This window comes from Mirounga angustirostris, unplaced genomic scaffold, assembly GCF_029215605.1.
Source record: "Mirounga angustirostris isolate CCGP_5_RB_7025 unplaced genomic scaffold, mMirAng1.0.hap1 SCAF_2, whole genome shotgun sequence".
NCBI classification, from domain to species: Eukaryota; Metazoa; Chordata; class Mammalia; order Carnivora; family Phocidae; genus Mirounga; species Mirounga angustirostris.
Genome location: NW_026991710.1, coordinates 143230683 through 143257401, shown reverse-complemented (window position 1 = coordinate 143257401; position 26719 = coordinate 143230683). Strand labels below are relative to the sequence as shown.

At 39.7% G+C, this 26719-nt stretch overlaps 1 protein-coding gene across 5 annotated transcripts in view; it reads right to left on the bottom strand.

The window, feature by feature from the left end:
- The window catches only part of PALLD (palladin, cytoskeletal associated protein), a 426115-nt gene that overhangs the window by 186262 nt on the left and 213134 nt on the right, over positions 1-26719 (bottom strand). For all 5 annotated transcript variants that reach the window (XM_045880159.3, XM_045880160.3, XM_045880163.3 and 2 more), the window contains 2 exons: positions 20955-21074; positions 18447-18789 (listed from right to left, as the gene is read on the bottom strand). In XM_045880159.3, the coding sequence (XP_045736115.2) occupies positions 18447-18789; positions 20955-21074 (463 nt within the window). The remainder of the gene's footprint in view (positions 1-18446; positions 18790-20954; positions 21075-26719) is intronic.

The window sequence follows — 26719 nt, the reverse complement described above, 5'->3', positions numbered from 1 at the left end:
TGCTGCGATCTCATCATCAAACTTGAAAGGATGAGGAGTTGCTTCTTATGGTTGAGCAAAAAAAGTGGTTCTTGAAATGTAATCTACTCCTGGTGAAGATGCTGTGAAGATTGTTGAAATGATAACAAAGAATTTAGAATATTACATAAACTTAATAAAGCAGTGGCAAGGTTTGAGACGATTAACTCCAATTTTGAGAAGTTCTACTGTGGATAAAATGCTATCAAACAGCATCACATGCTACAGAGAAATCGCTCCTGAAAGGAAGAGTCAATTCATGAGAAACTTCGTTATCTTTTCTGAAGAAATGGCCACTGCCACCCCAAACTTCAACAACAGCCACCCTGATCAGTCAGCAGCCATCAACATCAAGGCAAGACCCTCCACAAGCAAAAGGATTATGACTCTGAAAGCTCAGATGATGGTTAGCATTTTTTAGCAATAAGATATTTTTTAATTAAGGTATATACATTGGGGTTTTTTTTAGACATGATATTTCACTCTTAATAGACTATAATGTAAATATAATTTTATATGCACTGGGAAACAGAAAAATTAATTTGAGTTGTTTTACTTGTGGTATTTGCTTTATTGCAGTGGTCCTGGAACCGAACCCACAATATCTCCAGGGTATGCCTGTACTGTCGGATTAGGATAAACAAATCTATATAATAGGCATTTAAGGTTCTGATGAATTACATTCTAAATCCATCTAACACTTTGATTTGCCTTTAGATAGTTTCTGCTTAAGAAACGAATTCGTTTGGGGCGCTTGGGTGGCTCAGTCGTTAAGCGTCTGCCTTCGGCTCAGGTCATGATCTCAGGGTCCTGGGATCGAGCCCCGCATCGGGCTCCCTGCTCGGCAGGAAGCCTGCTTCTCCCACCCCCACTCCCCCCTGCTTGTGTTCCCTCTCTCGCTGTGTCTCTCTCTGTCAAATAAATAAATAAAATCTTTTTTAAAAAAAGAAACGAATTCGTTTAAGATTAACAAAAGGGAAGAATTGCACTTTGTGCTCATGTTTACTTTTAGAACCGTTCTTAAACACCCTATACTTTTTAAATTTTCTGGTCAGGATCCCTGGCCTTAAGTAACCTTTCTGATAGACCCTGCATGATTCTAAACTTCCAGTGATGCTGTTTGGCTTTGGAGCAGAGAAGAGTGGAGAAGTGCTTGGCTTTTTCCTAGAAAAGCCTACTGGGTTCTTTCATTGTCAATTCAGGTTGTTCTGGACTTATCCCAAACAATACATACTCATTTTCTTTTTGCATATAATGATTCAAGTCTTCTCTAGACCATCTCTAGATTTGATCGTCAAGTTACTGACTGGTTATCTCTGACTCTAAGCCAGTCAATTACATGGTAATAGGAGGGGAAAAGGAAAAGAGGGAACTTTAAGAGAACGAGGAAGAAAAGTGTCAGAAGTTCTTGGGAAATTTTGTATAGATGATATTGTAGAACAGGGATTTCTTGGATGCCAGAGACTTGGATGGAAGGTCTAGGTATATTTTATTTTGCACAGTTCTTTGTCATAGGAGATGTCTCCAGGCCTTGGCAAATTTAGAAACATCTCCCTAATGACATCTCAGTTGGTTATTAAAATACAATGTTTTGAAGGCTCCAACATTTCAAAGCAGAAAGCATGGTGAGTATGAATTTTCAGCCTTTAGCCAGGGGTGTGTAACATGTCACACAAAATGTTCTGTCAACTCTGTTTTCTGCATGACTGTATATCTAAGCTTCTACAAAAGAACAAGATGTCTATCAACGTTTTGTAGCCCAGTATCTGTAGCCTGCCATCATCACTACCCCCATTTCTGATATTCAGCCCACTGTGAAATATGCATATATCTATATGTACATATATAATATGTATAATTTCTAGGAACCCTAGGGTGATTTGAATGAAAACAAAGACTTCTAATTGGTCAGTGATTTTTCTATTAATATATTTTTTTCCTCACCACATTTTCAAGGTAGAGGAAGAAAAAGGAACATAATAAAGAATTCACTTGTTTTTTGTTTTGTTTTGTTTTCAAAGATTTTATTTATTCATTTGAGACACAGAGATAGAGCGAGAGCATGAGCAGGGGAAGAGGCAGAGGCAGAGGGAGAAGCAGGCTCCCAGCCTGATGCGGGGCTTGATCCCAGGACCCTGGGATCATGACCTGAGCTGAAGGCAGACGCTTAACCATCTGGGCCACCCAGGTGCCCGTTTTGGTTTTTTTGTTTTTTGTTGTTTTTTTTTTAACAAGTTTTGCAAGTTGCTTATTTCAGAAACTTTCTGTATGTATAGTCAAGTAACAAAGTATTCATCATTAACATTCTTTTATAATAAGAAACAATGACAGGCAGTATCAGCTGAGTACTTGTCCTGTGGCATGTTCTATGACAACACATTATTTCATGTGACCACAATCCTGTGGTACTGATTAGGTACTATCATAATTCCCTTTTACTGAAAAAGAAACTTGGACTTAGGGGCAGTGGGATGCTTATCCAAGGTCACCTAGTTTGTCAGTGGTGGAAATTCTGTCTCTGTCCTATACTGCCTTCTTAGGTTGGAAAAAAAAAATCTTCCTTTAAAAAGAGGGTCCATTCTGCACAGCAAAGGAAACAATCAACAAAACTAAAAGGTAACCTATGGAATGGGAGAAGATATTTGCAAATGACATATCCCATAAGAGGTTGCTATCCAAAATATATAAAAAACTTCTAGAACTCAACACCTAAAAATCAAATAATCCAATTTAAAAATGGGCATAAGACATGAACAGACATTTCTCCAAAGACGTATGGATGACTAACAGACACATGAAAAGATGCTCAACATCACTTAACATCAGGGAAATGCAAATCAAAACTATGAAGAGATATCACCTCACATCTGTCAGAATGGCTAAAATTAACCACTCAGGAAACAACAAATGTTGGCAAGGATGCAGAGAAAGGGGAACCCTCTTGCACTGTTAGTGGGACTGCAAACTGGTGCAGTTGCTCCAGAAATAGTAGGGAGGTTTCTCAAAAAGTTAAAAAAAAAATTAGGGGCACCTGGATGGCTCAGCTGGCTGTGTCCAACTTTTGATTTTGGTTCAGGTCATAATCTCAGGGTCATGAGATCAAGCCCTGCATCAGGCTCCGAGCTCAGCAAGGAGTTTGCTAAAGTTTCTCTCTTCCTCTCCCTCTGCCCACTCCCATGCTCATACTCTCTCTCTTAAAAAAAAAAAAAAAGTTAAAAATAAACTACCTTATGATCCAGCAATCACACCACTGGGTATTTATCCAAAGATTACAAAGATTAATTCAAAGGGATACATGCACCCCTATGTTTATAGCAGCATTATTGAGCCGTAAAAAAAGAATGAAACTTTTTCATTTGCAATGATGTGGATGAGGTTAGAGAATATAATGCTAAACAAAGTAAGTCACAGAAAGACAAATACCATATGATTTCACTCATATGTGGAATTTAAGAAACAAATGAGCAAGGGAAAAGAGAGAGGGCGAGTGAGAGAGATAGAGAGATAAACCAAGCAACACACTCTTGACTAGAGAGAACAAACTGATGCTTATTACCACAGCGAAAGTGGGATGGGTGAAACAAGTGATGGGGATTAAGGAGTGCACTTGTCATGATAAGCACTGGATGATACACAGAATTGTTGAATCACTATATTGTACACCTGAACTTAATATAATACTGTGTGTTAACTATACTAGAATTAAAATAATAAAAAAGGTCCAAAGCCATAAATTGGCATTTATTTAAACAGAGTGGACTGAATAGATACATTTATTTTTGCTCCTTCCCCTAAATCCTGAAAAAAGGGAGAGAAGGAGGGGGGAATGGGAAAGGAAAGAAGTCAGGGAGAGGGTGAGGGAGGCGAAGAGAGAGAAAAGTAAAATATTTTAAGTTCGTTGGAATGAAAAGTGAATGGATGAGGTGTCACCAAGTTAGCAGGATAGGAAAGTGGAAATCTAAGTGCTATAGAAGGTGAAGTAAACAAGAAGGAAGCTAATTTGAGCAACAGAAAACTTGACCACTAGAATCCTCAGAAGGTAGGAGAGAGGGATGGGGCTATAAGAGGATCGGTTGAGGGGCGCCTGGGTGGCTCAGTTGGTTAAGCGACTGCCTTCGGCTCAGGTCGTGATCCTGGAGTCCCGGGATCGAGCCCCGCATCGGGCTCCCTGCTCAGCAGGGAGTCCGCTTCTCCCTCTGCCCTCTTCCCTCTCGTGCTCTCTGTCTCTCATTCTCTCTCTCTCAAATAAATAAATAAATAAATCTTTAAAAAAAAAAAAAAAAGAGGATCGGTTGAAAATCTGTAGGAGACCAGCCGTGCCCACTCTACTGCTCTTGTAGCTAGTAAACCATTCCTCCTCCACCATCTCAGGAGACAGAAGATTTCCATTACTGGGACACAGAATCAGTATGAAACAGATCCAGAAACACCTGGAACAGCAGAATGAAAGAGCAAGACAAGAGGCTGAAGATGGAGATATGGAATTAAATGAATGTATCTAATAAATGATGAAAGGCATCCCCTTTCCGCTGTTCAGCTCCCAAATTCTGTCTGCCAAGCAAATACCAGTCCTATCCACCCTTGCTCCAGGAAGGAAACTGAGTACCTTTCTTTCTGGAGAAATTGATTAACCTATGAGAAAAGACCTGTAGATACTGGCAACTGGGGTCCTTGCTCAATCCTAGCGTAATGCCGACCAGGTGACAAATCCCAACCAATCACAGATTCCAGTCAACTTGTTGGTGCCAAAGAGACATTTAACAAAACCCTCAAACATGAAATTCAGTCCAAGTAAACACGGAGAAGAAAAGGAACATGAAGGAATAGTGAAAATGCAGGGAAGCTAATTTATAACAACAGTCACCCTATGCCCCAAAAGGAAACTCCAATGATTAATATCTGTAAAAAGATAAAGGACATCATGGCATCCATGAAACAGAATCGGATGCCATAAAAAATTAGAGAACGGAAAAAAAGTCTTGAGAAATAAAAATATGACAGAAATAAGTTCAGCAGAACATTTGGAAGACAAAGGTGAAAAGATCTACAGAAAGTTCAGTGAAAACTGGCAAGAAAATTAGAACATCCATTTAGGAGTTCTAACATCACGTTAATACAAGTTTCAGAAAGAGAACAGAGAACGTGAAGAGAATATAAAAATAAATACAGGAAAATTTTCCATGAGTTTTAAGATTGAAAGGGCCACTGAATATCCTCTACAGTGTCTGAAAAATACTGTATATCATCAAAGAAGTTTCAGAGTACTAGGGATAAAGAGAAAAATCTATGTATTCTAGAATGAAAAAAAGTCACACACAAAGGACCAGAGGCAGATTCCCATAGGATTCCTCTACACTAACACAAGAAACTAGAAGGATCTGAAGAAATTCTTTCAAAAATCTTAGGTAAAGTCTACAATTCTAAACCCGGCCCAACTATCAATTCAGTGTGAGGATATCAGAGAAGTAGGGTCTAGAAACAATTTGTCCTACACTCTTTCTTTGAGAGCTGCCAGAGGGTGCGCTTCTGGTAAATAAGAGAACAAAAAAATGAAACAGAGAGCCTTAGGAACTGAGGGAGCCAGCACAGGAAAAAGGTGAAAAGCACTTCCAGGATGATGTTGAAGGAGGTTTTAGGGGAATGGCTGTGCATCAGGATTTGAGAGCTAGTCAAGAATGGAGCAGAGGATGGGGAAGTCCAGGAGGGAGGTGTGCTGCATTTCAGGGGCACTACTTTTGCAGCAGAAAGATGTCATGAGAAAAACAAAAAAGATACTGACTAGCTGCACTGATGGTCCCAATGAGACAAAAAAAATGGTTCAGTGTGGAAAAAAAAATCCATGACCAAGACTGGAAAAATAAAGTGCAAATGTACCACAGGGTCATTTTCCAAATATTTCAGTAATTAATACTGATTGCTCATATTTGTACAAAGTCTCTTACACAATTTTTTGTGGTGGAATAATTCTTTGTTTTGAAATGTCATATCACTATGAAACATGTCCAGGTTACATAAGTAGTAGCAAGAAGTTTCTGGAGGAACAAATGTCAAAAATGTCTCCTTGTTCTAAGTACAGGATGACAACAATGGCTTCTGTCAGAATAAATATCCGAACTATTACTTGCCTTTATTAGGGGTGGAGTGTCTGGTGCAAGATGGAAGTCTCTTGGCTTATGAATGTATTTGGTGGTTTTTCAATTTTTATGAATTCCATGATAATCCTGTTTTACCTTTAGACAGTAAACTGCAGTACATGCTAAATTCACCATGACCCCAGAAATGAATACTTTCCTAGAATAAGAAATGTTGATGTTTATGAATTTATAAATTTCATATGAAACTAGATCATGGGGGAAATCTGACACGAGGAGAAAAAAAGACCTATTGATCTGGGATTGTATCTCACAGATTGCTCATAACCAGGTGGAATGCAGTTAGCAAGAGGAGCATGGTTATTTTCTCAAATCATCTAAAACTACTTTATTCTAGTCTACTCGGAGTGTACAGTTCTGACTGATCTGGGAGAAGGACATGGATTCAAAACTTTCATTTATATATCTGCAGACATCAACAAAGTTGGAGTAACTTCTGGTCACTTTTCAGAGGTTATGCACTTATGAAAATGTCAACTTAACTCAAACCAACCTCCCACTCAGCCCCATGACACAGTACATGTAGAGTCACAGGATGGGCTCCCCAAAACACTCCAAATTGGCAGATGTCTTAGATACCTCCTGCTAGCATGGACCCTTCGCATTCTCCTCATTCCATCCAAATCCATAGTTCTATGTTTGGGGCAGGTTCAAGTCTGCATATTTGCCTGCCTGCATTTCATCTACTCTAAGACCTTCCAGTCTGAGAAGACAGCAGATTAGATACGGCACCAGCTACAAAGCAAAAGCAGAACGGTTGCTCATGGTATAGCACCAGGCAGAACTTCAGAGTCAACAAAGGCAGCTTTTGTTCATTGGTTATAATGCAAAATAACAAAATGCAAATTTCTCTCTAGCTGCTATCGTGGTGAAATGGGGACAAGGGTCTTCAGTGTAAATCAACTTTTCAAGCAAAAGGATGCTCTGGAGCCATGCAATTGCTTTTAGAAACCTCCCTCTGCCAAGTTTTGGTAAAAACAAAAAATTCTTTATTATACTTTTCTCTAGTAAGGCAGCTGTTTAGTATCAGAAATTTTAATAATGACACAACCAAATATAATTCTGCTCTTTAATGGTAGAATAATTAGAACAAAAACATGCAGTGGAACTCTTGATGTTATTCTAGAACGCTTCATCATGAATAATCCTCTCCTCTCTGTGTAAAATTGCTTTGTGGTAGAATACAAATAAGTGTGATCATTTCACATTTGTTTTAAAGGATGCCCTTTGAAGAAAGCAAGAGCTATGAAGGAGCGGAAGGCACGAGTCATGAAAACACAATCATCCAGAGCGAGGATTTACCCCGTGGCTAGAACTATATGGAAGTCCAAACTATAAACTTGATTTTAGAAAGTACAGAGAACAAAAGACTTTTTTACTTTGCACTGCGCTGAACTCGGGCCATCTTTTATGGCTTTTTTTTTTTTTTTTTGCTACAAACATTAAATATAATGATACATTCCTGAAACCATATGGCATATGAACTATTTGAACAAAGAAAGAATTGAGGACAAGAAAATATTTTGTGGTCTTTCCAGAAATCTTTCACAACCTTCACATTTAATGCCAATTACTAGGAAAGCAGCAAGTTTAAAATTATAGCTGAGGCATATAATTACCCATATCTGACCTATTTATAAACTCTTCTGAGGAAAAGGAATAGCAGATAACTGCACCTAACTCTTTTTGGTTCCTGACATACATAGTAAAGTAAAAATATTTGGATAGTACATTGGTGATTCCATGGGTTTACTAGCTTCATATCAGGAGGCTCTCATCTGGAGTTCTTCAAATGCTACCCACTGTAGATACCTCCATCATTCCACTTAAATTAAAAAAAAAACAAAAAAAAAAAAACAGACTTAAAGAACACTGTGAAATGGAGCAGGGCACAGAGCAAATACATTTTCAAGGTTGAGATGGGGTAGAGCAAACACAGTGATGGGGTAGAGCAAACACAGTGGGAATGTGGATGTAGAAATTAAGTATATGGATAGATTTGCTGGGGCATTTCCTCTGAGCAGGATTAAAAACCTTTACAATCAATGTGCATACTCACAGAAGCCTTCAGAAACAGAGCAGGCGGTATTATATCTGTGGGAACCGTCACATCCCGAGGTCAGAAGACACGAACCTAGTATAGCAAAGTTTGAGACTCTGCAATTAATTTACAGTTCCCTTTTGAATCATGAAGCAAATTTATGTGTTCAACTTACATGTGATTTTTCCAGCCAACTCGTTTCATGAAAATCTGCATAGTTTATTGAATTAGCTTAATATATGAATTATTCTTAAAACCAAATGAAAGAATATCTAATTCCTTGCCACATATGGAAAAGGTTTTCAAAAATCTACATAGGTTCCAGTGTTATCCATAAGGTCTGTATAATCATAACTTTAGTCAAGTAAGGAAGTAGTCATTCTTAGGTTTGTTGAGAAAATGAACTGTCTGCTTTTACATATGTAACAGAAACCAACTAAAATAAACCTCCCTGTTACTAATGTTCTCACCATTAGGTGATGTATTAGTTTTAATGAAAAACTTACACATTCGCAAAAAAAATAAATCAATGGTAAAAAATTGGCAACCTACCGTATTTTAGCCCGAAGTATACAGAAATAAATTCTCCAGTAGTAAAAGTTGAAGACACAAAGTGAAATCCGATTTATATGGATGAGAGACTCGTTAATTGAGAACAATTGTTTCAAAATATCCAAATATAGGAAATAGGCTTGTTCAATAAAAACCCAACTCAAGGTCTGCCTTGGATAGAAAAGGTTAGGAACCATAAAATGGATCATGGTGCTGAAATGTAACTGACATAGGGCACCAAAAAGAAGTATGAATTATACTGGAAATTGCTCTATCAGCTTCCAACTACAAATAATCTTCATGAAATAACAGCAAGTGATCCCCCAGGATATTCTTGTTCTCTTATTCTCTCAGCTTACCTCCTGAGATGCAAACCTCTCCCCTACAGCTGTCTCCTTGTTCTTCATTCTCTAGTTGTCCCTTAGATCCTTCTCCAGATTCCTTCTATTATCTATGAGATTCTTTGACTGTTTCTAACCAACATCCTCACTTTCCATTCTCATCAGAAATGCTTTTGTCTTAACTGAAATTTCTTTCCTTGATGATGTTACTAACTTTATCATGATCTTCTTTGAGCATGGAGGGCCCCATATGCTCCCTGTTTTCCAATGCTATTCTTTTTTATTATTATTAAAGATTTATATTTATTTATTTGACAGAGAGACAAAGCACGCACAAGCAGGGGGAGCGGCAGAGGTAGAGGGAGAAGCAGATTCCCCACTGAGCAAGGAGCCCGCTGTGGGGCTCCATCCCAGGACCCCGGGATCATGACCTGAGCTGAAAGGCAGACGTTTGACCGACTGAGCCACCCAGGTGCCCCTCCCAACGCTTTTCTTACAACAGTTTTGCCATTATCACCCAACATCTGCTTCTCTTTTGAAGTCTGTGCTCCACCTACAATCTCTCTCTTCCTTGCCTGTCACCAACAACCTCAGCCATTTCCTCTTTTCTCAATGACTTTACTGTTAGCCTTTCATTTCCCGCCATCACCTTTGGCCATCATCCATGTTCAGTTCCTTCTAACATCTTGACTTCATGGTTCCTCGACCACCTCCTCTACTGTGATGACCTTAACTTCTACCTCAACTAGCCACGCACACAGATAATCTCTTAAATTCCTTCATCACTTGGAGGTTCGTTCTTTCTTAAGATTTTGACCTTTCAGAGTCCTCTGATCACAAACACTGGTCCCTTTCCCTATCTTCCCATCTCACTCTCCCTTTGAGTCATTTTCCCTCTTGTTGTTACTTCCATTTTCTTAAGTCATAGCTCTTCCCCCCTTAAGTCCTGATTTGGCTTACCATTTCCTTTCTGATGCCACATACTGCTTGAATGAGGATTTCAATGACACTTCTTGAGGACCATGACTTTAAATATTATACTTCTGCATCTTGCCAGTTCCTCCCTTCAGAGTACAGATTATGATTGAAATAAAGTCACAAAACATGCTGAGTCTAATATAGGTTTCTCACTCTTGCTAGGAAATGTGTGACTCCTTTTTCGGTACTCCTGATCACTTCTCAGAGTTGTCTTCAGCCTTTTTCACTGTTCTTAATTTCACATTTACCACAATTATCCTTCCTAGTTCAGCAAATGCCTTCATCACCTATTTTACTGGTAATAGTGTTATTTGACTTGGAACCTCAGTTTTCCATTCCCACATCTTTTCCCCTTCACTGCTACTTCTGAGGGAAAAGTTTTCATCCTCCTTTCTGTGGAAGGCCTTCTATGGACTATATGTTAAATGATGGTTTTCAAAACAGTTGGCTTATTTTTGGCTTTAAGGTGAAAAATTATCTTATTCCTGTCACTTTTCAGATGTACAACTGAAAGAATGGGAGTTTTGGTTGGTGTGGGGGTGTTAGAGAAAGTGTTCATGGAAAAGCAAAGTCATTTTGGAGTTTAGGACATTTTCTGGGGAGGGCTTCCTAAGGTGGGTTCTAGAAACCCAGATGGAATCCTGAAGCCGTTGGCTCCTAGAAGAGAGGAGCTCCAAGAGGGAAAGTGAGAGCATTCAGTGCCAGAACATTCTGCTTCCAACTGTGCTCAAAATTGAGCTTGGTTATTCTTACTGAGCAGGGAGCATCTATGATGAAGAGAAGAATGAGCTGATGTTAAACGCAGAAGGGAGGATGGAGGAGACAGAATTGGAAGTGTTTATTTCCTTCAAAAAAATACTCTATAATTACAAATGTAATAAACTTTATTGTTGAAAACCTGGAGCATCTGGGGCACCTGGGTGGCTCGATCGGTTAAGCATCTGCCTTCGGCTCAGGTCATGATCCCAGAGTCCTGGGATGGAGCCCCGCATCGGGCTCCCTGCTCAGTGGGGAGCCTGCTTCTCTGTCTCCTCCCTGCTCTTGCTCTCTCTCGCTATCTCTGTCTGTCTCTCTCTCTCTCAAATAAAATCTTAAAAAAGAAGTTGGAAACCCAAGATCAACTAACAAGAAAATATAATCTGCTCAAAACTCCACCAGAGAACCAATAGCATTATTTTGATCTATTTCCTTCTAATAAAAATACACATTTTAGTTGGTTTAAGATTTTATTTCTCATAAAATTAATATTAAGCTGCATATATAACTGTTTCTATTTGGGGGGGGCTTAACACTACATTGTTATTTCAACAGGAGATCCAAGGTATCATCTCTGAGCATGCTGTTCATATGTGGCTCCGTCTGATCTCTGAGCTGAGCCCTCTCCCTTCAAAAAGGCCCCTACCTGGCAGGGACTTTTTTCAACTTACTTTGTAATCACTAAAGGAACTCTCATACATACTGAAGCAAGATGAGATGGAAATGTTGAAGAAATATTGCACTATCATGGTGCTCTTTCTTGGAAGGCATCTAATATTTGAGATATACATATAGTATTTCTTACGGGTGGTTGAGTACCACTTTGAATGTACACAGGGTATCTGGAAGTATTTCCAACTATATTTTAGACACCAAGTAAGACAACTAGCCATAAAAATAAGGACTCAACCTCCTTTTGGAAATGTAATTAAAACACTACATTCACCAAAACACTAGCATGGCAAAGAACTGTTATTCTAATATCTAAGAATGTGACACTGTGTCAGAGCCAATTTTTACATGAAAAAAATCATGAGGAAGAATACATCATAATGTTATTCCTTCACACTTCAGGAAGTTAAAGGTTTCACACTTCAGGAAGTTCCTTGATTGAATTTTCCATTTCAGGGAGGGGTTGTTTTTAAAGTGATCCAACACCAACACTGTTCATGCAAAGTCATCATTATATTGATGAGCCCATATCTGCATGCATAGCCAGGTGCTACAGGACTGGGGCCATGATCTTGCCTACGTTCCTTATTCACCATTCTCCAATGTGCCTGGTGAATGTGTGTGTGCGTGTGTGTGTGTGCGCGCGCGCGCACGCATGCACATGTCATTTTATAACAAATTGAAAATGCTACTTTCTGCCCTATTTTTTTTTTTGGCCCTAATATTATTTTGAAGGTCCTTCTGGTTCCATAGTTTGCACCTTCACTACTACTAAACTGCTTTGTTATTTGACTAGACTCAGCAGATAAAAAAAAAACATTTAACCAGAAATGGAAGCTGGTGCCTATTAAGTTTTCAGGATCAAAAGCAGAATGGCTTATCTTCCAAACCTCAAATTGGGAAGAGAAGGTAATTGCATTGCACTGAAATTAATTTAGGAATCAGTCATTGGTCTACAAGATTTACATAATGTTAAAAGATGTGTAGAATTCTTGTATGCATTCTTGCCAATATGATCTTCGAGATCACTAAATTATATTCAAAAGCAATGCTTTTGTCTTTCTCATCTTTGTGTCCTCAGCACCCAGCATTATCCAACACTTTGCAGATGCTCAATTAACAGTGAGAGAATGCAAAGTGCTAGATTCTTAAATACATTTATGTACATTTAAGGACCTCTTCACAATTGCTTGATGATTGCATCTCTTTGACCTTTGTTGCTTATTTTGCCCCAAACTGTTGTGTTGATCTTCTCCTTGCCTGTGTGTGTGCCTGTGTGTTAAACCTAGAAGGTAATGCTTATAGAATAGAACCTAGGAAACCATTTATATTCTAATGTCAGTGATATAGTGAGTTCTTGCATCCCAATTAGCAGAGGTTAAAGGATGGAAAAATGTTCAACTTTCTAAGTCATACTGACGAAGCCACACATTGGAGTTTGAGCAGCAGTCCAACATCAACAGGACAGGAAGGGAGTAGCACAGAAGCTCTCAGCCTTTCATCAAAAGTCTGGCATCTGCTGGGGGTGTTAACATGTCAAGCACACACACCTTGAACTCGGCAGTTTGATTGTGTTGTGGCCAGCTGATGCTGTAAGTATGTACTCGAGAAGGAAAATGTCCTCTTAGACCTTCCAAATGTCTCACTTCCTCCAGGATGTTTTAAAGTAAGATGTTAATGAAATGAGAACACAGGAGAAAAGGGGGAGGAGTTGAAAGGGTCCCTAAATTGAGTAACTTGGCTGGACAAACTTTTCCAATGTATTTTAGTCCAGAGGATTCTTATTTAGTTCTTCATATCATTCTGTGTATAAAGTGAATGAGGTCAGCTGGAAAAGTATGATTAAGTGGGAAAATTCTGGAACTGGTAAGATTTGAAAACAAAGTCTCACAGCACACCTAGGTGTGAAGTTAAATAGAACAAACAGGCCTGCTCTAATCACGGGAGGCCCTGCTCTTCCTTTTTGTTGGTCTGTTCTTGCTTCATTCATTCAGAAATGTTTTTGAGCATGTCAGGCCCTGATCTAGGTCCTGGTGAAAAATGGTTAAGGTTTCTACTCTCAAAAAGCTTACCTTATAATAGTGGGGCAAAAGCAGGACACACACTAACAAGAAGTCAATAGGAAGCTATCAGAAAGAGTTACATGCTCTGCGGTCATGAAAGAGGATGATTTATTGGAGAATAGCTGGGTTGAATAGCTGGAGAATTAGCTTTAGGTTGGGTGGTCAGGGGAGGTGGTGACATTAAGCTGGGAGTCAAAAGCAAGAAGGAGCCAGCTATTAGTAGCAGAACATTCTGGGGAGTAGAACATTCCAGGCAAGGGAACAACTTGTGCTTGAAGTGTGGAGGAAACCTTAAGGAACTTCCAAATATAGCAAGCCGGGTGCAGTTCAATCACTGATAAAGAGAGGGATACAGGCTGCTATTTCCTCCTCTTGGATCTCTCCAACACAGCATTCTCGTCCCTGCACACGCAGTGAAAAGGACGGGTCTCTGACTACACACGCTGCTTATTATCGCTTATTAGCATGAAGATGCAGCTTTGCTTTGTCAGTCCGCAACTGCACTGTCATGATGCACAAGATCCCAAGGACCTTAGTATGAAGGGGTTTATAGAACACGCCCCCCCTCTCTTGAGGCAAGAACTGCAGGAGCAAGTAGGTGTCTAAGGGTAGGACTGAAAGAAAGGGCAAAGACAGAACCGAAGGTAGTGAAATGCCACTCTCAAAAAGCCTGATTCATTTTACCCTTTTCAGATAGGAAATGATGATGCTGTTTTCTCTTTAGAGGCCAGCAGAAGAGAAAGCAGTAAAAATAGGAGCAAAGAGAGTTAAATCCATACCTAGCTTAGCTGTTAATTAAGCGTGTTAAAAATTCTGAAAAACATTTCATTATCATTCTTCCAGTCAAAGGCATGGACTTTCAGGCTAAGGTGTATATTACCAGCACCAGGGTGATGAACATGTATCATCTTATCTGCTGACTTGTCCTGTTTCTGGGTGCAAGGACTTGCCTGTTGATTCACCCTTTAGAAATCTCCCTTTGGACTTCTCATTTTGCTTCTTACACAAGTTTATATTCTACTTCCCTCGCACAAGACAGGAAGAATATTAAAAACAAAGAAGCAAATGGGATCTGAAAGCAGCATGTTATTTAGATATTGTTTGGTCTAATTCAGGAGGTGAGCTCAGTGGAAAAACATGACCATGCTTTTCTATATGCTTTGCAAATCACCTACTAAATTTGGCATTCCCAAGTTTTCCTCTAGGGTTTATTCCTGGGGATCCCATGCATATCCATGCCTTTGAAGAACTGTGTTTTGGCAGGAATAAAAGAGAAACAGGGATTTTGTTTCCTATTAACAAACTGAGCCCTATGTTTATTTTGAATCTTCAGACATAATTTGCAGAGAGTGGGAGGCAATAAACTTATATGGTGCACTCCTAACAAGGAAAATAATGTAACAAATAGCTCATAAGTTAAGTTTATATTTATTCCTTTCTCTTTTTCTGTGAGAAGAAATATGACTTAAGCACCTTGCTTCTTTTCTTCGCACTGTGATAGAAGATTTTGAGTATCAGACATTAAGCCACATAAGTAACTCTCATTTATGAATTTTTTCCTGTGTAGTGTTCTAAGTGCACTTCTGTTCCCACAGCAAGTGGTAAAGTTATGCCACAAATCCAGTGTGCATAGCATCTGGAACTTACTGAACGGCCTATATTGAATCGTGTTAAACTTACACCTGAGGGACAGTATCTGAGACAAAGACACTGAGAGATGCAGAAACTGAAGTGGATATCAACAGGACACTAAGCAGGGAAACTCACCCTCAGGCAGGTAGGGCAGATTCAGCTGCAAGTCTGGGAGGGTTGCAAAGCTATTGGTGAGGACTTCAGTTGGGTTAGAAGGGATCAGGGCTGGACCTTGCTAAAGAAAAGAATTCATGACATATCTATCTTTCCACTTTAGTCTTTGATTTTTTTTTTTTCTTCTCATGATCAGTATTGGAACTACTGAGAGAAAAAACGCAAAGAGATTTTCTTTTTGAAAATGATCTTTCCTCAGGAATCTAACAAGTCAAACACGATTTTCAGGTTAATTTATTCCAAGAGTAAATGTTTTAATTCCTATTATTTGCCCCCCTCCTAATTGTTTCCTATTTGATTACAAATGATTCAGAAGAATGAAACACCATGAATTCCCAAAATATAAGCCTCTCCTTTCATGAAAGGGCATAAAATCACAGGCTAATGGAAAAAGATTAGAGCAATGCATACTTTTTCACTGCCAACAATGAGGCAAAATTTCATTTTCTCCCCAGTGTCCAAAAAGAAATAGACATGTGTAAGAATTGTACTTGGCAGTTACCTGTGGTCCTCGTCAATAACTTCAATGCCATTCTGAATTATTGCAGATGTCATTCCATGGAATGATAGAGCACTCCTCTATCAATGGATACCACTTTTAAAACAATGAGAAACCTTTTCAGAAAAGACCATGAGAATACAAAAGGAGTGAAAGACCAGACCAAACAAGTAACACTGGTAACTTCAAAAAGGCAGGATGGAAGAAGAAAAGCAAATAGTGTTCACTTTTTCTTTAATTACTTCCATATTGTTTGAATTGGCACATCGAGCATGCATTTACTTTGTAATTAAAACAAATCCAAAAAAGTATTAAAGAAAACTTTAAAATATGTATTTTGAAGGTGTCATCACATATTTTATTTTCTACCTAGTAAACTGCAGGTAATAATACAATATGAAAAGAATTAAGTGATACTCTAAGGATATACTTAAGCACATAAAGATTTGGGAGAAAAAAAAACAGTGGTAAAACTTGGTACAAGTAACGTTATTTCTAAGCTACCAGGTTTTGTGATTAGGCGCTCTCTGCCTTTCCCTAAATTTCCTCATGAAGCAGGGAGTAACCCCTTTATATGGATATTAAACACTAAAGTCCATTTTTCCTCTACCTTATGTTGTATTGAATATCTGACTAATAAGCAAATCACGGTGTCACTCTTAAACTTGTACTTAAGTTACTCATCTTTTTTTTTTAAAAGACTGATTTATTTGAGAGAGAGAGCGTGAGCATGACTGGGGGGAGGGGCAAAGGGAGGAGAGAGAGAATCTCAAGCAGACTCCCTACTGAGCAAGGAGCCCAACGCAGGACTCGATTTCGCAACCCTGAGATCATGATCTGAGCCGAAATCAAGAGTCAGAAGCTCAACCGCCTGAGCCACCCAGGTGCCCCTATGTTACTCCTCTTCTCATTAAACACAGAATTGTTCTCTTTTGTAGACACACACCCCCCTCACCACACACACTGGCATCTCTGTAAAGCAGAGCCATGAGCTGACGAGCTGCTGAAAGTCCCGAGATAAGAAGGGCTGTAAACGCCTGTTGACAGCTCCTCATGTTTGCTTTCCTGTGATTTATATCCAATTTATGACAGCCATTATGGTAGATACATTTCATTTAATCAAGAGCACAGTCAAGTCCTCATCATTAAAAATCTTCCTCAGGAGAGCAGGTCCCTCGTTTCATTAAAAGCACTACAAATACATATTCAAAACCCAAAGGTAAAAGGAGTCAGCAGTGGCAATTAATTTTATGGGTTGGAGCTACCAGGGTATAATTCTCTTGTAAGGCTGCCACTTCTCAGTTCATTCTACCTGCTCATCATCTCAGGGGAGCTGGGGCACAGGTATTCAGTGTTCAGCTGCTATTTTTCACACCGCTCTATACACACCTAGGAGCCCCACTGCCTGAAAAACGAGCTTGGCCTAAATGCAAAATGAAGTGCAGGGTAGTAATAGACAGATTTTGGAAACTGCAACACAAGATTGTTCAGAAGTTTATTCTTCTAAAACTGTCTGCCCATTTGCTAACTTAAGACATTCTGTGGCTGATTTATTTGATTAGTCTAACAAGGCTCATGAAATCACTGAGTAAACAAAGTGATGTACAAATGTAAGACATTCTAATTCAAAATATCGTATGCATTCTAACATTTCTAACAAACGAGCTGATGACAGGGAGACGAGAGTAGGCTGTTCAATCCTAGGGAAACAGTAATTCCTAGATTCTGGCAAATTCATTCTCATGGAAACGTGACCTCATAGGTATGTATATGTTACATATGACATCTCCACTGACCTCTATCAGGGCAGTAATTCAAGGTCTGTTGTGCTATGATAGAACCTATTGAGTTCATTGATTTCTGCCGCTCTCTGACATTGTAATGGCTCTATTCGTAACAACTCTCTGATGTGTGGTGCCAATAAGACAGCTCATGTAAGGTTTACCATCCTAAGGAAATAATGGATGTCAAATATGAAGGTGGCATTCATGGAAATAAACAGTTCTATGGAATTCCAAAGCCAAGGAGGCTGTGTGGTAAGGGGCACTCTTCTTCCTGAGGGCCCTGGTTATCTCTGGGTTCACTCCCCTCCTCAGGTTCTGCACACTGAATTTCCATCCTCAGCTTTCAGTCTTCCCAGGATTATCTCTATCAGATTTCCTTACTGATTCTTAAATTTAAAACATTTGGAAATGTTTTTAAAATAGCGGGCTCAAAGTAGGTCTCCTTTCCCATCACCTCTGGGGAGTGGCTACATCCTTGCTATACATTGGAAGGCCACGCCATGAACGGATATTTTTACAGCTGAAACCAGTTATGACTTTTAGCAAAGGGTACATTTAACCAAGCTTCTCATTTACCTTCTTCATTTTTAGGCATCTTTTATATTTTTGAAGGACACCCCCCCCCCCCCACCTTGTTAGCAAGGTCACATCAGCCAGGGACGACTTGCCTGCAGAAAAGGCAACTTGCCATATAGCTGAGTCCAGGCAAAATGCTTTCCCTGGCCAGAAAGGCAATCCAGCAGGGGTATGGAAAGTATTATAAAAACCATGCAGAAATACTCACAGTTTTGGTTTGGCAAGCAGAGGTGGTGGCTCCTTAGTGGGTGAAAGTAGGACAGCTGGTGTTGGAAGAGATTTATTACTGTTCGCTTTGCCGTTAATCAATCCGTTTACTCCATGGCTGGGATGGACTCCGTTTGTTTCCCGCTCAACAGAATTGAACTGCATTTGAAGGGCTGCCATGCCGAGTCCTAACTCAGGGCTGTTCACCTGCTGGATCTCAGACGGGTTCTTTGAAGCCAACTCAAAGGAACTTGTCTCCAGGATTGGAGGGGGAGGTGGAAAGTGTTGGAAGTGATCATTGTTGGATTCTCCCACTGAGTCATAGTTACAGTTTTCAGTGTTGGCTAAAGAAGGGGGGAGAGAGGAAAAAATAATAAGATGTTATAGTTCAACGGTTATTTTCATGCTGTCAGAGACTACCTGAGAATCCCTTGTGCCCCACTAAGTTGTTAAAGAAAAGGTAGCTCCCCTGCTCTCTCATACGATGCACAAGCAAAGCCAACTTGGGGATCTGGTTCTTCCAAACTGGTTTTCAGGGACTGCTACCTGTTTCATTTCCTGATTGAGCCCACAAGTGGGGAGACCAGCTACCAACTCATTAACAAATTTCAAACAACATCTAAACACAGAAGTTGGTAAAAAAAAAAATGACAACACAAATAATATCAACTAATAATGTTTTGTTGGCTCACACTGCAGCCCGTGGATCCGAATGAACATCCCACCTATGCCTCACGGACATTAGCCCAAACGATACAGGCTTTATGTGGTAGGCAACAGATATTCATTCTATTTAAATCTAAGTAAAGTAGAATTCTGAATTTAAGTAAAATGTCTTATGATCTCATTTATAATGTTTTTCCAATTCAGATGACTGTCACGGCTGTAATCCAGTACAAAAGAAACGGACTCGTTAACTCTCAACAAACTGAAAGCATCTTGAGATAAGATCGTGTCATCCTTGGATTCCTCACCTTGCCCAGAGCCCAGCAGAGCTCCTGGAATGTACTCAAAAAATGCTTACTGAGGTCAACTGAAAGCTCAAAAAATATTTGATTACATTCGGCCTACAGCAGATGCACCCCAGATGAAAATGGGCAATACTGCACACCAATCTTCGCGACATCGATGTTTAGAGCCCAGAGTTTCAGCCATGTTGTTGGAACACCGCACTCCCGCAATGCCTGTTTGATGGGACAGTCTCAAGCCACCTCTGAATTGAACACTGGGATCCTCCCTGCTCTGCAGCTCCAACTGTGGTCTGTTTCCCATTTAAAGTACTGATTCAGATCTGCTCCATCACCCATCTGGTGAACATTACCTTTCTTTTCTTAATTAAGATGAAAAAGCATTTACAGTTTCCCTTCTAATATCCTTAAGCCAGTCTGGTTTGTGCTTCTGCTGCCACCTAGCACCAACTTTTCACTCTTCCAGAGAGATCAAAGTGCAGCTCGGTCCTTCTCCCCAAGTCTGTCTCAGCAGCCACGGCCCATTTCTTGATTCCCTACTGTATGTACTATGTGCCAGGCTTGGTGGAAGCACTATTTTAAAAACTACGGTAAAGTAAATAACAGTGATGAGACAATAAAAGTAAGCTGAAGTAAAGCTAATTAGTAACAGCAGAAAATAGTCAACTAAAGTTATAAGAAAATAACGGAAAAAGCTGTTTCAGGTTGCCCTTGTTAGTGGTACATTTCTGAGTTAAAAAAAAATATATATCCGGGGCGCCTGGGTGGCTCAGTCAGTTAAGTGTCCCACTCTTGGTTTCGGTTCAGGTCATGATCTCGGGGTCGTGAGATCAGGCTCCCTGCTCAGCGGGGAGTCTGCTTGAGATTCTCTCCCTCTGCCCCTCCGCCCGCACTCAGGCTCTGTCTTGCTCTCTCAAATAAATAAATAAATCTTAAAAAAAAAAAATCCAGATAGTTCTGAATATTGGCCTTAACACTATAATACACTGCTTACACTGCTTTAGTTTTTCGTATCAGAATTACATCCCATTTTCAATGAAATGTGATTTCTAAGGTCTTTACGGCTTCTCCAAGTTACATTAGGTTTATCTTGTGTTACTTTTTCAGAAGTTTCCATCGTGGCTTAAACAATGATTTGTTTGTACAAGTCCCAGCTCTTTGGTTGGCATTGCCGAGAACAGCGACCGCACCTCTGATTCAGAGGTGGCTTTCTGCTGTCAGCATGATTCTGGGTTAGCATGAGGATGTTAGGAAACCGGATCCACTGTTTCCAAGACCAAGTTGCATGACTTAGAAAATAGCTCCTTGTGTGTTCAGTTGCTACACTGTCATTATCTTTCTGTTTTTCATCTCCACTTCCATTCCCCCTCCCCCAAAGCCTTTGTTTCATGATGAGACACTGGTTGTTAGGATAACTCCTGGAGGGGCAGCAAGCATTCCTACAGGCTGAGCTCTCCTCTGGGGTAGTTCTTTGTGCTGTGGTGAACCACACACTAAGTGCTAGGGAACAGAACCCAGTCCATTTTTCACTCCTCGCATACCTGAGGTGACAATCAGCTGGGCAGTACTGGTTACTGATCCGTAGTCATTTCTTGCCGAGCACGTAAAAATCCCTGCATCTTCGGGGAAAGTTTCAGCGATAACTAGGGTACAGATCTCCTCTGGAAGGGAAGAGAACAGAATAACTCATTTGCGTGAAACCACAAGATCATCTTGAAGAGGTCAGAGCCTCTGCCTTTCTAAAACAAGCAAATCAGGTAACAAGTACTATACAGTCTCTTTACAAAGTACTCACAACAGAGTTTCCCTACATTGAATTTAGCAGTTCAGCACAGGGGCCAAAGCTTTGACATCAGACTCATCCTTTGTGCCTGAGGCAAGATCAGCCTTGGTTTCCTCACCTATAAAATGAGGACAATATATACCTAATGGGGTATCTGTGAAGATAAATTAAGGTATTTGCCAAGGGTGTATCCCTGCACCTGGTATGTGAAAGATGCTCAGTAGACACCAGCTCCATTCTCCTCCTGCCCAGTTTAGTTAAGTATATGCGGAAGTTCCTTCAACTTCAATGCGGCTGCCTTTTATGTCAGCTCAACTGAAATGCAATTAGCAGGGAAAATCAACCTTCTCTGAAATGCTGACAATGGGGAGAAAAAACAAATATGTCAGTGCTGGGCCTGCCGACAACTACTCTGGAAGCTACCGTTACAGTGTGACGGTGTTGTGCTGTGAAGCATGAAAAGCCCAGACTCAAACCTGCTACTGGGGCTTGAGTAAGGGTCCTGCCATATCTTGCCTCTGTGACTTTAGTCAAGCTCCCCAAACTTCAGTGTTCTCCTCTGTAAAATGGAGATAATAACAGAAACTACCTATAGGGTTTGGATTAATCATGCCTCATAGAATTAACCATCACAGGGTTACTGTGGGGGATGATGAGCATGACCGTGACAATCACCGACTGTTACAAAGCTCTCATCCGGTGCTAGGTACAGTTACCAGCACTGAAAATAGATTTAATCCTTTTATTAACCTTATAATTAGATGTAATATTATTAGCCCATTTTATTGATAGGAAACTGCAGCACAATAAGGCTAATTAGTTTGCCAAGGTGACATAGCTGACAAGTGGTAAAATCAGAATCCAAGCCAAGTCAGGTTCCAGATTCCATACTCCTAACAACCACCTCTTCTTGTGACAGGCTAGACATTGTGTTTGGGACACTGCCTGGCACATAGTAAATGCTTTGCTGCCAGTAAATAGAACCTGTTAGCATTAAAAAGCTAGATCTAGAGTGTATTGACTATTTTTACATTGAATAATTATCTATATTATACCAATAAAAAGATTATATCAGTAAATGTTAAGAGAAGGGATACATTTCTGATTCCCACAAAAAAGAGACTGTATTGATTATTCCCATATTATGTGGGCAGTCTAAGACTCTGTATTATAGACTTTTTGCAAAAATGGCTTCAATTATTTTCCTCTCTACATCCACGCAGAGTACAGATGTGTGTAACGTGACTGCAACTCCATCAAGTGGTACGATCTATTTCCCCAATCCCTGAATTTCGGCTGGCTGGCCTTGTAAGTTGCTTTAACCTAGAATGCAGAAGTGATGCTGGTCAGGGGTCTTCAAGGGACCTCGCTCACTTCTGTTCTATCTCTTGGAATCCTGCTGAGCTCCGAGGTGTGTAAGTCTGTGCTGGTCACTGGAAGAAGGGCTACACAGAGCAGAGATCAACCATTCCAACAGACAGCAACCTAGACTAACTCATTCCCAGCCAAACTGGAAGCTGGCCACAGCCACACTGGTAGTCCAACTGAGGTTGGCAAAGCCTGACACAGGCCACAGAACTGCCCAGCTGAGGCCAAGCCAAATGGCTGACCCACAGAATTATGAACTAAACAAACGGGTACTGCTTTAAGACACTCATTTGGGAATGTGTACTGTGCAGCCATAGCTGATGTAAGTGGAGAAGAGAAAATGCTTCTCTACCAACCTCCTTCTCTGACAGACCGCTAAGGGCAAACTTCTCAGACTTGTAGAATAATGGGTCTTCCTTCAATTCAATGATCATGAATAAAAATTAGTAAATTTGTCTCAACGCATATATTATGTTTTAGACACTGGAAGAAAAAGTACCAGGGCGGGTTAAAAGTGCTACCTTATTTTTCCCTTCCTAAAAACGAAGGGGGGGAAATCGGAGGGGTAGATCAACCATGAGAGACTATGGGCTCTGAGAAACAAACTGAGGGTTCTAGAGGGGAGGGGGGTGGGAGGATGGGTTAGCCTGGTGGTGGTTATTGAGGAGGGCACATTCTGCATGGAGCACTGGGTGTTATCCACAAACAATGAATCATGGAAACATTGCATCAAAAACTAATGATGTAATGTATGGGGATTAACATAACATAATAAAAAAATAAAATAACGTGGTATTAAATATTTTTTGGATATTAGCTAAATATATAATAAAAATATAAAAATACAAACTGAAATGATACACATTAAATTAATGAAAGTAGTATTTGGGGAAAAAGATGGAATGAGGGAATAAAAAAAAGTGCTACCTTATAAAATAAAAACACTTTTACCTATTAAAAGGATCTTTAAATATCTCTTTTAAATACAAATAAAAGTAACAAATGTAAACAAACTACAAAGTATAAAGTGAAAAGTCTTCCTTTATATTCCATTCATGAATTCCATTCATTGGCGTTTATTTAATTACAAGTTATTTTAAGTTCTTAATAATGTCATTGCTTTGTTTCAAATAACATTATTTTCTCTTTTTGAGATGATGGGATCCCTGAAGACTTCCTGGGTTAGAAATTGTGAAAAATAATGGCTCATATTTGACTCTAGCTTTTCCACAATTCACTGGAATACTTTTGGGAGCAATACAACTTGACCACACTGGGTTATACTGTATCAGGTAGCTTTATATATGGTGACATTGGGCCTCATAAGACTTAAGACGAGCTGACTTTGATTGCTCATTTCACGTCTCACCACTGAGTAATATAGGTTTTTGAAATTCTGCGATCAAAACAGACCTTTAAAAGACCCATTTGGTATACCCAGTGCAAATGTAGATTTATATGGATAACACTACATAATTTTCTGGCTTTCTCAATTTTTACCCAGGTGAAAACAAAGCCAATTGGGTTCAATATTAGCAGAATATTTACTTCCAATGCTATAGTGTTGATAATAGCACAAAGAAACATTTATTTATTCAAATTCTGTACCTAGGCTCTATACTGTTTTATAATTTCAATAAGGTATTTCTATAAATGATACTCAAATTATGACTACATCCTATAAAACAAGCTGTGGTGTAATGGGTAGGAAGGTATAAATTCAGGCATGCTCACCTCTGCTCACCTTCGTCTCAATCAGTGAAGGTTTGAGAGACACGGATACATTTGAAGTACACAATTATTATGTGATGAAAAAGTTCACCGACCAGAAAAAAACAATAGGACAAGAGAGAGCACGAGGTAATCCTATGTGTTTTTGAAGGTACTATACAGAGTTCTTAGCCTTCCAAATGGAGGAAGATAAAAAGTGTGGAAATAATTCAAGTTGGAGCATCACATAAGATTAACAGTTTGGAAAGCGAGGTGCATCTGGAAAGGGACAAGGGACTGGAATTTTTTTTAACTGAATACATATGGTTACAGGAGGAGTTAAAAGTGTATTTAACCAGAGAAGGATAAAACTTAGAATATCACCGCTGTAAGGGATTTTAGAGACTGACTAGTCCAAATCTCTCATTTCTTCAGGTGAGGTCCAAAGTGATTCTCTTAAGGTCATCGTTAATTAATGATAAAGTCAAAATGCTGAAATAGTCATCCTGCCTCCCATGAGCAAGCTTTTTTTTTTTTCTCCCTACAGAACAAAGCCTCTCTAGTTGTTCTGCATTTTTTTTCTAGTTCAGGGCACAAGGAACTCAGTGTAAAATGAGTGAGGTAAGGAAAGATTTAAGATGGGAAACAAATTTCCTGAATCTGAAACTTTTAATTACTCTCACTATCCAAGTAATTTAATAGGAAATTCATCTGCAGAAGGAGATGTGCTGTGTGTCCTCAGAGACACAGATATACTGGAATAGGGCTTGAAATGTGGACATGCTGGTATCAGAAGGAATGAACAGCCTAATCTTTTGAGATTTGGGGAAAAAGACCGTCACGGACTGGCTGTCCTCTGAGAGATGGGCTTCAGGCAGAGGCAGGTCACCTTTGTTCCCTGTAGCAGATGCTGGGGGGAACCAGGAAGCCTTCCCGGCTTTCAGCAGCACCTAGGTGCTTCCTGCCTGGGGCACCACTGAGTCCCTGCACTATCTCCCCAGCATTCGGCGCTCGCTGGAAAGGGCCTCTCTCAACCTTGGATTATTCATACCTGAAAAGATGGAGTTTCTGGAGACACTTGGAGAAATACCCATCACCAGTTCAGTAGCTGAGAATGCCCTAACTGTAAACACAGACCAAATTCTGTGCCTTGAAACCTACATTCAGAACAGGATAAACTCTTATCTAGCAGGCATGACGTAAAGTGGTTTTGGAGTGATGATCTTGACAATTTTAAAGTTCCTTCTTATGTTATCTATGATTTTGTGATTTTTAGTTATGCCATTTTTAAAAACCCTGAGCTTATATATACAGTTGCCCCTTCTAAACCAGAGGGCCCCTTTAAGAATGAAATTTTATCATCACCGCATACTTCCATGACTTTGAGGATAGATTACAAAACCTCGACGTGGTCACAGAACCCTAAATGATCAGGTGGCTACTCTCCAGGTTCCTTTTGTGCCTCTCCCCTTCTTTCATTCTGAGCTTTGGGCACTCTGGCTCTTGGGCTGCTCCTTGCAAAGCCACAGACCTTTACGTCTCTGAGCCCTCTGCCTGACGTTTCCACCTCAACATGACTTTCTCAGAGAAGCCTTTTTTGATTGGACTTGGTCAGATCCACCATCTGTATTGTAATCTTAAGATGGCAGACTTTTCTTGGAGACAGCGCTCACACCTATAAATAATTTATTGTGAAATGTCTGTCCACTTCTGCTCCCTTGATTCAGGCCTCTGTGAAAGCAGAAAGCATTTGTTTTGTTCAGCATCTCTGACTGGCTCTCCGTAAATATTTTTGAATACATGTATGGATGAAATTTAGATTGCAGGAAAAAAGTAAACAGTTGTTTCACAAAAAGACTGTTTCAAATTTGATTGAGCAATACTTATTTTATATGGGGTTTTCAGGAATACTTCTAGTGCATAAAAGCCTAGTCCTGTACAGAGTCGATGGCCGACGAAACATCTAGAAAAGGCCACAAACTGACAGAACAACAACAACAACAAAAGAAAAGCATTGAGATGTTCTAGTGATCTTCATGCATTGCTATGTCCCAGTGACTTGTACTAGATAAAATGTGTACTAGATAAAATGCCCCAAAGGTTGTTCAGCTTTTCTTCTCTTAGAAAATTTCAGAACAAACTGAGAGTAGGCTCCCACTTTGTTGAAAGAGCATGATGGCTCATATGGTTCTGACATTATAAAAATGAAGAAAGCCATGAGGAAATGAGATGAGCTAGGTTGTTATATTGCATTTTTATCCAGTAGCATCTTACTTGAACAAAAAGACCTTTAAGACATCTGTAAAATACATTTTGGTGAGAAACAGAAATCAAGGAATGACTGCTTATGTCAAATAAAGGCAGTTAGAGGCTTACTTATCTATATTTAAAAACTGTCCATTTTAAAAAATGGAAATTTTTAAAGTTACCAATAACTCTATGATA